Here is a 13696-nt window from a genome sequence, read left to right as displayed (position 1 = left end):
GATGATTCAGCAGTTGAAGGTCTCGCTGCCCTTGCACTCTCATGGCTACTCACAGTCACCGTAACTCCCCTTCCCAGAACTCTGATGCTCTTTCCTGAGCTCCTCACAGAACACACAGAATGCTCATATACAACAAATATACATTTATATTTATATACTATATATATGTTAAGGTGTATGTATGTACTTATGCATGTTTTAACAGCCTCAGTGATTACTATATTCTTCAAAGAAAGATTTTTTTAAATTTTTCTATCTGGACATGGCAGCACACACAGGACATTCAGGAGACCTGGGCTACATAATGACACCCTGTGCCCCACCAAACCTATTTTCTGCTCCCCATCAAATGACTGCATTATTCTGATCATCACTCTCAAAAAAACTTTTTTTTGTTAAAGTTCCCTCCCTAGGTCTCACCACCTCCCTGTTGTGACCTCACTGTGTCACGACTTCACCTGCCAAGCTCCACCCATACCAGAGCCTTTGTATCTTCACAGGTCTGGGAATGTTCCAATCTCCTTGCGGCCTTTTCTCAAGATTCTCCCTCACCATGGTGGCTCTTTGCCTCCTTCAGAGGGTGCCACCATCTGAAATGTCACGTGTGACTTTTCATCCCCATTATGAGTCTCAGGATATTAAGTTAATCATGGGTGTAAACTGCAGTAAGCTTTCAATATAGTATCAACAGCTGTTTTAGACTATAAAGACTGCTGTCGGGAAACAACATGGCGGGAACACAGGGTGTCTCGGTATGGTTGTTGACCTGTACACAATGAAACACCACTTTCTTCTCCATCTGGAAACTATATGCTGTGTCATCTAAACATTGTTTAGGTCAGATTTCCCTACTGAGTATTTCTAGGAACAGAAAGGAATTCTTACACAATTATCTAAAGAAGACAGTGGAAATGAAAGCTTTTCTAATGGAGTCCAGGCTCCCAGAGCGGAACAAAAGCCCTCCCTGTTCTCTCCGAAGACTGGAAAGTATGACCTTGCTTCAGAATACCTCATCGTCATACCTCTGTTCTGGCCTTACCAGCATGAGGACCTGGCACTGTACCATTCTAAGTGTGACATCACATATGGATAAATGATCTTCAGTGTGTTTTGTCTCCACATGCTGGAAAAACCAAACACCATAAGGAAATCAGTGTCACAGACCCACCTCATCATGAGTCAGCTCCAGAGGCTCTATCATATACACGAAAGTGTCATCCTCAAACATGCCACTGTAAGACAAGAAACCAGGAAGAAAGTCACCAAATGCGGCAAACAGTGAGAAGAGACAAGTGAGCACCTCGACAGTGTCATTCAAGAGTGCCTCAGAGCAAATGTCTTCACACAGGTCCCTGGTAAACCCCCAACAACTGCATGGAGCCCTCCCATGGTCCCAGCACTCCCGAGACTACTAGGCAGCTTGCAAGCACAGAAGTCTAAAACAATCCCCAAGAGCATACGAATGCTACAGGACATAAACTAACGACAACATTGATCTGGAACAAGATCTCTCACTTGTTTCAGAATATGAAACTAGTACAAATTTCTTGTTATACCAATGATATATCACAAAAAAGAAAGTTGACCGCCCCATTGTCTAAGAATAGTCTAAGACCATCTCTGACTCTGAAGAGGCTAGCAGGAGTATCTTTACACTTGTAAATTGTGAATTCCTATGAAGTAGTGTGTCATTAAGAAAAACACATTTAACTTGGGGAGACATGAACTTTCTTTAAAATAACATTAGAACGGAGTTTTAAGACCCCTTTTCATCTCATGTCTAAAGCTAAGTCAGCGTCCTAGGTCTAAACATGTTTATGCCTGGTTTCACTGAGTATGCCCCCAGATAATGGGGGAATTCCTTCTAACATCCCATCCTTCCCAGGCGATCCCTAGTTAGACTTAGATCTAATCCAACTGATGACCTTTGCCATATTTCTGTAGGCGCTGTGTCAACTAGAAAGTCACTCTGTAAGCTTCTGGCTAGAGTCTGGGTCTTAAATGTCCCAACAGATCCACTACTAAGGATCTGATTTCACCTCAGAGTGGAATCACTCCTGGCAGGCAGTGGAATTATCATGAGGTAATCACTTGGAGCCTTGTAAGAAGTCTTTAGCTCACAGTAGGGGTTAGGGGAAATGCCCTTGCAGGGCACTGTGGGACTTCAGTCTCCTTTTCACTATCTCCCCTTGTCACACGGTGAGCAGTTCTGCAGCACAACACACATTCAATGCACAATGATGTGATTCCTCACAAGTGGCCCAAAGTCATGAGATCAACCTATCATGGATTCAAACCTCCGAGGCTTGAAGGAAAATAATCCTTTTCTCTTAAATTGATTATCTCAGGGATTTTGTTTCAGTAACAGAAAGCTAACTAACACGCCCCTATCCTTTCCCTCATAGCATCAACCAAAATGGGCGTCACTAATCTATGTAATCATTTGTTTAATCTGAGATTTCTGCAAAGTCTAGGTGTTAAAGCAGAGGGGACTTATCTCCCTCAAACTGCTCTGTGTTTAGTCCTCAACACATCACTGACATAGGAAAGTCGCTAATACAAAATATCTGAAAATAACAACTGCACAGAGTGAATGGATATGAGCAAGCCTGGGAGTCAGGAGGACCCGAGAAGATTCCCACATACTGGAGTCCATTGCAGGTCGACAGAGCCACCCTGGAGTCCTTGACACCTCTGATGCTCCCATGGTAGTAGCAGTGCTCTCCGCCCTACAAAACAAAGAATGCCTTATTGATTGTCTCTTATACACTGACAGCCCTGCTTCCGATCGATCGTTCTGTAGAGAAAGGCTGCCAATGATGAGAATGTGTGCGCACAAGAAACTCCCATTTTTGAAGTTAAAAATAGGGCTGGGAAAGCATTAAGCATAACAAGTTTGCCTGTGTTTAATGGAGTGACTCCTCATGGTCCGTGTCTCTGACTGACATATAGTGAACTCCTTTACTATGGCTGCTGTTGTTGTCTTTTGCGGTGCTATTTTACCTTGTTTTCTTGGTTTGAGGGGGCTTTGTTGTTTTATTAGGTTTTTGAGAAAGAACTTAAAGTCGAATGGGCAGGGAAGGGTAAAGGCCATGGAAGAACTTGGGGGAGGGGAAATATGATCAAATATATTTAAATTTTAAAATGCTTTAAATAATAAAAATATTAGGGGTGGGGATTTAGCTCAGCGGTAGAGCGCTTGCCTAGCGAGCACAAGGCCCTGGGTTCAGTCCCCAGCTCCGGAAAAAAAAATAATAATAAAAATATTAAAAAGAGAAAGAAATCATAAAAGAGCATAGTCAATGTATTTGCGTTATATATATATCAATAAAATTGATATTAAAGTAAAGCATAAAGAAATAATAAAGTACCTCCCGATTACAGACTCGTGATACCCTCTCTGACCTTTGAGTATGCAGTGCCCGTCTTGAGTTAAGCTGCAATTTGGTGTTTGCGCTGTGACCCTGAGAAGTCACAGAAGGTGTGCATAGCTGTGCTACAGTTTGACTACACTATCCTTCTATATTCTTCATTTGGGGGGACATATTGTTTTGTCTCCTTGCTTGTATATGCAATTAGCATCCCTATCCGCTAAGAGTAGCCTAAGCTCCCCCTAAGTCAGTGAGCAGGCTTACTTTGTACCTAAAGATAGACACCCTTGTGTTTGCCTTCCGTCCCCCAGCTTCAGTCCAGTCGACTGAGTTCTGGGTCCCATTAACAGATACCATTCAAGACCTCCCGGAACACTGATGGAAGTCTTTCTTTCTTTGCCTTCTACATTGGACCTTAAATTCCCTGTCTTCCTCATTTACTGTCACCACCACCACCCTCCTGTTAGAAACACACAATGTCTGCTACCTTATTAAAAAGTATTTATGGGTGACTTGAAAACAGAAAAGGACCAAATGGTGAAAACAAAACGACCAGTAGGAGATGAGGGAGATAATAATAGACTAGACTGAGGAATGAGGATCAATTTCAATGTATAAAATGCCACAATGTCTTTTTTGTTATGCTGATACTTTGAAATGGATGAACATTAAATTATGACTGAAGATGAAATTTATTTCATATTGGAAACTCAGAAGTATACTATAAACCTGTTGTGCATATCTCTATTTCATTCCAATGCAGTAATGTTATGTATATGAATATTGCTTCTCATAAACCCTTTTTCAACTAAAAATTAGGTTGTTTCTATGAAGAATATATATGATGATCACAAGGTTAGACATGATCTGTGTTGTCATTATGTTAGACCTATAACCCAAGGTGCTCTCTTTTTCCTATTAATGTTTACATAGCTGTATCAGTGAAATAACAATTATTAAATAGTTCTTATTCATAAAGCTACTATGAAAAATAAATGAATAAATGCAAACAAAACAAAACAAAAAAAAGTATTTATGGGGTTGGGGATTTAGCTCAGTGGTAGAGCGTTTGCCTAGCAAGCGCAAGGCCCTGGGTTTGGTCCCCAGCTCCGAAAAAAGAAAAGAAAAGAAAAGAAAGTATTTATGACGGATAAGTTAAGCAAGTACTCTGAGGGTAAACCTTTCATTTTCATCCCTCACAGCAGAGCCATGTGTTGGGTGGAAATGCTAACCTGCCCACTACTTCATCCTGCATCTCAGAGGCCTGGAGTCATCTAGCGTCTGCTGATGCTAATTCAGACACCATTCCAGCATCAGGCATTTTCTATAAAATCTATTGTTAGCTCTTTTAAGAGGACTTCATGGACTCCTATTCACCCAGATGGCATTCCTGCCCTTCTGCTGCCACAGCCCTCATAAGCACAATGATCTTCAGCCAGCCCAAGCTCATGATGTGATGAGGAAGATTCTAATAATGATTAGGAAAAGAACAAAGTGAATGTAAAGCCTTCTCCCCACAGGACAGGAATGTGCCTCAGGCTCACTGATGTACGTGCTTTACAGAAACTAGATCAGAAGGAGAACTGAACTGACTTTTTGATGAATATACATATATATGTATATATAGATCCAATATATGTGCGTGTGTGTGCGTGTGCATGCGTGTGCGTGTGTGTGTGCGTGTGTGTGTGTGTGTGTGTGTGTGTGTGTGTGTGTCATATGGAAATGATGCTTTATGTATAAGGAAATGACTATTGGTCAAGTACACCAGCATGTCTTGTCACTCATGCACAGTTGCTCTTGTGGGTACATGGGAAAAAACATTAGAATTTACGCTCATAGCAATTTTCCATCATATGACAGTGTTGTTGACAAGAGTCCTCATATTGCACACTAGATCCTACACATACGTCCTACAGAATGTGTAATTTTGACCTACATCTTTCCATTTGTAGCTCTGGCCCCTGACCCTAAAAACTACTGCTCTACTCTTTCCAATGTCTGGCTTCCTTAGAATCCGTATACTGTCACTAATGGAGATTTTTCTTCCTGTGTCTACATTAGTTCACAGGATATAAAAGTAATGGAATCGTATTCAGCCTTTAAATGGAGGTGCCACACCATTCGTGACCACATGGATGAACCTGGCACTCATATTTACCCACTGACTAGAAATCATGGGTGTGAGAATACACCACATTTTTCTTATTCATTCATCCACCAATGTACCACTGTAACTGCCTACATCTCTGGACTACTGTAAATAATGCTACCGTGAATAGTGATGTGCATGTTTGTATGTGAACGTGTTTTTGTCTGGCCGTGTGTGTGTGTGTGTGTGTGTGTGTGTGTGTGTGTGTGTGAGTGAGTCTGTGTGTGTCTGTGTGTGTGAGTGTGTTTGTGTCTGTGTGTGTCTGTGAGTGTATGTGAGTCTGTGTGTGTCTGTGTGTGTGAGTGTGTGTGTCTGTGTGTGTGAGTGTGTTTGTGTCTGTGTGTGAGTTTGTGTGTGTGTCTGTGTGTGTGTGAGTGTGTGTTTGTGTCTGTGTGTGTTTGTGTGTGTGAGTTTGTGTGAGTCTGTGTTTATGTGTCTGTGTATATGTCTCTGTGTGTGTTTGTGTGTGTGTGAATGTGTGTGTGAGTGTGCGTGTAAGTATGTGTGAGTGTGTGCGGCTGTGTGTGTCTGTGTGTGTGTTTGTCTGTGTGTGTGTCTCTGTGTGTGTGTGTGTGTGTGTGTGTGTGTGTGAGATGTAGGCATGGAAGTGTGTGTGGGCCTATCCATAAGTATGCAGAAGCCACAGCAGGACATCAGGTGCTCTGTATGCCTCTCCACCTTATTCCTTGAGACAGGGTCTCCCACTGACCCACAAGTTTGCTCATTCGCCTAGGCTGGCAGGCCAGGGAGCTCTCAGAATCTCCCAGTCTCCATTCCCCAATGTTGGTGTTCTGACCAAGCATAGACATATCTGGCATTGTATAAGAGTGTCAGGGATTAAAACTTGGGCCTTCATATTTGTAGACAAGCATCCTTGGCACACACATCCTTGGCTCCATGGACGTACATTTTCACTCACGAAGAAAGGCACCTAAGGTAATCAGAGTAATACAAAATTAAATTACAGTGAGCTATACCTCCCACTTACTAGAATGGCTATTGTGAAAAAGACAAGGGATACATGCTGGAGTGGCTGTGGGGGACAAAGGGACATTTGTAGACTGCTGGTAAAACTACAGACAGGTATGGCCAATTGAAGAATGGAGATCCACCAGAAAAAAAAGGAAATCTGAATCTCAAAGAGAGACTGCAGTGCATGTTCACCTCAGTTTCATTTGTGTGGCCAAGCTGGGAAAATTGATGGATGCACAAATGGGGAAATGTGTCCACCATGGAATACTGACCAGCCTTGGAAAGAGGGAAATCCTGCCACTATGGCAACATGCTGGGACACTGTGCTAAATGGAACAGTTCAATAAAGACAAATGCTGAACAAACCCCCATAGGTTGCATGAGAGTCAAACTCATGGGACAGAGGGTGCAACAGTGCTTGTCAGGAGCAAGGGGCAATTCAGCAAATGAAGAGGGATTAGTCGATGGGGATAAAGTTTTAGTTATGTGAGTAGAATATACTGTGGAGACAGAAAGTACCACAAAGTGACTACAGTTACTGTATTATATCCTTGAAATCTGCTATGAGGTAGATTTTTAAATGTTCTCACTAACGTGGATATCTATGGGAAGTGGAGGATGTGTTAATCAGCTTCAGTGTACACTTATCAGAGCATGACATTTGGTACAGCCTGACTATGTGATATTCTTATGTATAAGACCTAAGTTGCACACCTTAAATACACAATTTGCATTTTTCAATTATACTTCAATAAAGCTGGGGAAAGGAAACCACTCACAAAGGACTACATGTTATAGGGTTTCATTTATGTTCCAAATAGGCAATTTATAGAGGCAGAAAAGTAGATTAGCAGTTACCTGTGATAGGAAGGAAAGCCTCTAGGGAATGACTACTAATAGATAAGATGCTTCTTTGTGGGGTGATGAAAAATGCTTTAAAATTAGATTATATTAATGGGTGAATAATTTTGCAAATATAGTAAAAACAATTTAATTGCGTACTTTACGGTATATAAATTATGCCCCCATAAACTTGTTTAAACCAAGGAAAACATAAATAAGTAAAATAAAATCAACAAAGTTGCTTTATTGAACATTATATCACACTGTGTGCAAGGAATAGTGGAAGAAATTGTAATAAAATCTGCTTGCCTGGGTACATAGACGTTGCTCCGTGTGCATCCACAGACACCTACGTCGTACCTATACCATGAACTTGGGGTTTTCGGGTTTTTTGTTTGTTTGCTTGCTTGCTTGCTTTTGTCTTCGTCTCTCTGGTTCCTATCTTCGTTTCTCTTTTCAGCCCACTTTCATTCAGTGAAAGATATATACATATATGTACACATACACATATACATACATATCCCTTATCTAGAAGTGGGAATGGGGGATTGCGTGGCACAATAAAATGAAAAACTGTAACAGTGCTTGCTCTCAGAATACTATGCATTGGGATTTTCATATTAACTCTCCGAGTACTTTAAGTATCCACATCTATATTTTACCTCAAAGCCCTCACAGGCTGTTTATGATTCTAGGCTCTTCTGGTGAAATAACAGCCCACATGCCATTTCTCCAGCCCTCGGGCAGAGACCAGCTTATGGGATGGATGAGAAACCTTGACGCTCCTACACATATGCTTCCTTTCCTGGCGCTCCTCACAAAGGCTTCCTTCTACACGGTAGAGCCAAATCTTTGTAAAGCCTATTTTTAAATGCTTTTAAATGTATGTATGCATGGGAATGTGAACATATGCAAAATTTTCTCATGGTTTCAGAAGCAAAAATTGTCCTTGTGATCAAAAGTCATAAAATATATACAACTCTTTGATCCAGAGAGCCTTATTCTTAAAAATTAAACTTGCAGCAATTACTAAGACTGTGTTCAGACCCCATCTGGGAAGTGTTTCCTTAGGAAACACCAGGCAAGGGTGGAAGCAAACTAAATATTAAAATATTTTTAAATAAATAATAACAAGTTAGAAGAACATTATACAGTTTAAAAATAATGATCCAGGGCCAATAAAGGTTTCGTGTATACTAAAGCATTTATATGATCACTAGATTTTATAAATTTAGCATGGAATGTGTGCATAGCATATGCTTGGGGCATATATGTTTATATACACATAAGAAAAATGAGGATGTTTCCATTAACCCATTATCTAAGGATGAGGCAATTTGGGTATAGACCTGTTTTAGAGGAAATGAAAGAAAAGGGATGAATGTAAAGTCAAACTATAGTGAACACACTTTCCAGAGTTGATGTAGCTTTTGCTTTAAATATGTCCCAACCACAGGAGGCTTGGAATATCTTATTAATAGGAAGACCTCATTTGGGGTACCTCAAATGAACTCCGTACACCAATTAGCTATTGTACTTCTAAAAAAAAATACTGAGCGTCTTAGATAAAGGTTTGGGTCGGGTTACTGAGGCTGCAGAGGTGGCCCATCTGCTGGGTCTGGAGAGGCCTTGTGTGATCTCCTCTCTTCCAGGCTCATAAGTCAGCACACGCCGTGCTCAGAGCACTGGCACAGCCAACAGCAGCGTGGTTTTGTACAAATGCCAGCAAGCACCATTCCCACACTTGAGTTGGCACTAACGGTCCCTTTCCACTCTGCGGTGTTAGTCTCGGGGAGATTTGAAACTCCCAGATGCAGCTGGAGGAGAGAGCTGACAGTAGTAAGCACATGGCAAATGTACCAATCATTAACCGGACAGACCTAAGTCCTGAGACACACCACGGCCATGATCAGTGTTTCCAGTGACGGTCACTTACAAGCATGTGCCAAAAGAATACAATATGGGCTAAGAAACCCAGGTTCCCTGGCTCACAACCATGCAGGTCTGCATGTGAGAACTGCCACTGCTATGCTGACATTCGTCAGCTGTCAGCAAAACACAAATCGCATCTCCCCCCATTACTGGTTTCTTGTTTCCTTCCCAACATCTGTGGTTTATGTGGGCATTACTAAACATTCATGGCACCTGGACAGCCACTAAAAGTCCTAAATTCTTTTCTGTGCCCATCCTGTGGATTTTCTGCCTGACTCATGGAAATCTCTGCTTGTCACACACTACCGATAATCTCTCTCTTGCTTCCGTTGAACCCCATTTTTTCTTTATTGGTCCTGCCTGGTGAGAAGAAAAGATCACCTCCCCTTGAAGAATGTCAGGTATGTGAAATTACCTTTATGTGACAACCTGTGATGGCCCTGAGTGGGCTTGCCCCCTTCTCTGCACCTCTGTATGTTCATTTTACTGCAGGAATAAGAGTACCCACCTCAGGGGCCTGCCAAGAGGGTAAAGTAGGGAAGGACTAGGGCTACAGCACAATTGTACAACACTGCCTACCATGCAGTGGTACCCAGAGAGAACAAATAAATAAAATTAAATAACAAAACAAAGTTGGGTATAACAGCGCATGCCTGTAATCTCAGCATGAGACTAAGGCAAGTGAACCCCAAGTTGGTGGCCAACCTCGGTGTGGTGGTTTGAATTGGTTCGGCACCCATAGACTCATGTGTTTGGATGCCTGGCCATAGGGAGTGGCACTATTAGGAAGTGTGGCCTTATTGGAGGAGGTGTGGCTTTAGAGGAAGTGTGTCGCTGTGGAGGTGGGGCTTTGGGGTCATACACGCTCAAGTCTGGCCTGCGTCACTCAGTCTCCTTCTGCTGCCTTTGGATCAGATGTAGACCTCTCAGCTCCTTCTCCAGTACCCTGTCTGCCTGCACGCTGCCATGCTTCCCACCATGATGATAATGGACTGAACCTCTAAAACTGTAAGCCAGCCCCAATTAAATGTTTTCCTTTATAAGAGCTGCCTGGTCATGGTGTCTCTTACAGCAATGAAGTCCTAACTAAGACACTGAGTTACAGGCCCTCAAGAAGGGGTGGGGAAAGAATAATCCCAGGTCTCATTTTGAAACCTTCTACCCTTTGGTGCCTTCTACCCTTGGGCATCAGTTGCTTGCACTAAACTGTCACTGCAAGGGGTCATCCAACCTTACAATTCTGATTCCGTGGCCATGATCCTGGCTAAGTATTCCTAATCCAGAAGTCTCCAAACCCTGCAAAACCAGCTTGGCAGCAGGGGTGGAAAACCCATACACAAAACCATTTCATGAACAAAATTATCTAAAATGAACGAGATTACCCTGCAAGCTGTGTGTATAAGGTGTAGGTGACACATGAATGAATTTTGAGCCCTGTCCCCAAGCATCACTACATACAGGCAAATAGTTTTTTAAAAAGTTTAAAGCCAACAGACTTCTGGCCCCAAGTCTTTTAGGTAAGGGATACCCAAATGGTATTTTCAGTGCTGATAGGAGACTATAAAGCTCATCTGGCCATTCAATAAAGTAATGAATGTAAAATCAATCAAAACAATGAAATTCTCTTAGGCCCTGCGTATACAGAAGGAGGGAGGAGGAGGAGGAGGAGAGAGAGATGAATCAAGATGGGGACAACGGAAGAAGATGATTCCACTCCAGGTAGTCAATTTTATCTTGTCTAGGTGGGTGGTTTCTATCTTTATTAATTGGCAGTGAATTTAATCTGTGGCCGTATCATAGATTGAGAATTTAACACATAAATCTGATTGTTGGGTTACAGTTTGTTGAGTCTTGATGTTATCAGGTAGCTGGGACCAGCATTCTCAGCTGGTCAGGGCTGGTCAGGGCTGGTCAGGGCTGGCCAGGGTGACTAGCAGTGGGAGCAAAGACAGCTGGGGCTAGAAGACAGCTAGGCTAGTGTGGTGTGGTGCCACACTGGAACCAGCCAGCACTGAGATAAACAGGGCTGGCCAGGGTGACTAGCAGTGGGAGCAAAGACAGCTGGGGCTAGAAGACAGCTAGGCTAGTGTGGTGTGGTGCCACACTGGAACCAGCCAGCACTGAGATAAATTAATGTTAGTTCTATATGGCCCTATGGTTCCAGAACTAACACTAGGGAGTGACTGCTAGGGTCTGAGAATTAACAGGGGACCAGGGTGGAGCAGTGATGCACGGGAAGCGGTGAAGCCTGTTTTAATTTTTACCACAACACTGCCTCAGCATTTTAAGTTCTCGTGAATTCTTCCTCAGTAAATTAGTTCCCTGGCATAGGAGGCCAAGTGGTCTTCTCGAACAGTACCATGAGCACCAGTCAGCTGTGGGATGAATGTGCTTTACGCTGCAGGAGATCCGGCCCCTTCACTATACCTTAGAGTACATCTGCTTCCCGTCCTCATAGTGGATCTCCACGTAGTCCGAAGATAGTAAACCACTGCAGAGGAAAGAAGACAGAGTGATTTCTGCAACCAAATGCTAGAGGTTTGAAAACCACTCAATAAATGGATGCCAGGGGCATGAAAACCACAGATCTGCAGTCCACAGTCTGGGCAAAGGAGGCTGTGGTCAAGTCTTAAAATAGCATCCAGCAAAAAAAGAAAAAGGATCCTCAGTCTAGACTCAAAGACATAAAACGTAGGCAATCGAAAGGACGCCCTCAGATTCCGCACCTACTGGACATATCAATCAAAACTATCAAACCAAGTTGCATGTAGAAGACAAGCCCTGTCACTCACAGACACACACACACACACACACACACACACACACACACACACGCGCGCGCACGCACACACAATGCTCTAATGGAAATGTCTTTAAGTGTGGATCAGCGGGGAGGAATACGGTAAAGATCTGGCAAGCACTTCCCATAAAGCCCAGAGAGTAAGCACGGCAGCTCTGACAGCTGCGTGGTCCCTGCGGCAATAATGACTCTGCCGTCAGCAATTTATACACAAGTGAGTGTGGTGCTGTCCTGGGGAAGTTATTTATGGAGAATGATATTTGAATTTCACAATTCTAATGTACTATGAGTTAATGTTATTTTGAATTTTCAAGTCCATTTAAAAATGCATAAGGCCAAAGGACAAAAGCACTTGCCACACAAACCCAACAACCTGAGTTCAAGCCCCAGATCTCCCAGTGGAAGGAGAGAACGGACTACTCAAAGTTGTCCTCTGAGCCATGAGTATGTGTGTGCACGCACATACAATATAAACATCAGACCCAAAATCATGCTTAAAAGATAAATTTGAATTTAAAGCTCTAAGAACATAAACTTTGAAGTCAGAGTAGGGTTTAGACCTAGCACAGCCCATGAATGGAGGTGTCAAACCACAAGCGTGCAGAACCTGGCCTAGAGATCAGCACTGGGGTTCCGTGTTGGGCGCTATGACTGTCACCACTGCACCTTCAACTCGTCCTTTTTAAATGCATCCTCCACTGTAAACATGGGCAATAAGCTCTTGGTTGTGGGTGTGAGCTTTCTTGGTAAGGGCCAGTGCCTCAGACCCATTGGAATTGCGAAGCCTTCCTGTGGTCTGCCTGGAAATGTTGACAGTGTGTGCAGAAAGTATCTAGCGACATCCGCCTCCAGGTGGTTTACTGCCTGAGGCTGCGCCCCCTAACTGAGGCCTCCTACCTAGACTAACTAACCAATCCCCTCCCCCACTGTGCTACTTACACTAACAAGCACCATGAGGGTTGCGGTAGTTGATCGGATGAACGTCCGTCCGTCAGAGCAAGCATGACGCACCTGATTCCAGCCGCTCTGTACACCCAGCGGGGTTTTCAGAACCGAGGGCAGTGCAAGGTGCTCTGTGCCCAGTGCAGAGGGCTGGGTTAGGACAGCAGGGTGTCCAGATCTGCCACCAGGAGTGAATGAGAGGCGTGACAACTCACACCTCTGGGCCACTTATTCCATCTAGGAGGCATGAGCCCATCCCTGATCACTTATGCATCCTAAATGTAGGTCTTTTTTCCCACTTCTACAGAATGAAGAGATACTGTTCAGACTTTCTAGAAGTAACTCAACAGTAGGTTTATTTGTAAGAAAATATCAAACTGCTCTAGCTGAAGAATAGGAAGACTCTGATTCTGCATGTATTTCAGAGCAATGTCCGAGGCACCCTACAGTGACTCCACGGGAAGCTTGGAAGAGGATGATCAGGAGCTCGGCTGCATCTAGCACGTCCCATGTGCACCAAAGGACAGCCTTTACAACACGGAAACAGAGCTGAGGTTTGTGCTGGTTTGAATGAGAATGGCCTCCTTAGGCTCATGTATTTGAATACTTGGTTCCAGTTGATGAAGCTGGGAAGGATTGTGAGGCATGACCTGGTTAAAGGAGGTCACTGGGGATAGAGCTAGA

General features: G+C 43.2%; 1 protein-coding gene across 2 annotated transcripts in view; it reads right to left on the bottom strand.

Annotated features, from left to right (window-relative positions):
- The window catches only part of Adam23 (ADAM metallopeptidase domain 23), a 147067-nt gene that overhangs the window by 65545 nt on the left and 67826 nt on the right, over window positions 1–13696 (bottom strand). For both annotated transcript variants that reach the window (NM_001029899.2, NM_001393708.1), the window contains 3 exon segments: window positions 1169–1232; window positions 2647–2729; window positions 11698–11761. In NM_001029899.2, the coding sequence (NP_001025070.2) occupies window positions 1169–1232; window positions 2647–2729; window positions 11698–11761 (211 nt within the window).

Source organism: Rattus norvegicus, chromosome 9 (genome assembly GCF_036323735.1).
Source record: "Rattus norvegicus strain BN/NHsdMcwi chromosome 9, GRCr8, whole genome shotgun sequence".
Taxonomy (NCBI): Eukaryota; Metazoa; Chordata; class Mammalia; order Rodentia; family Muridae; genus Rattus; species Rattus norvegicus.
This window is presented reverse-complemented; position numbering and strand designations above follow the sequence as displayed.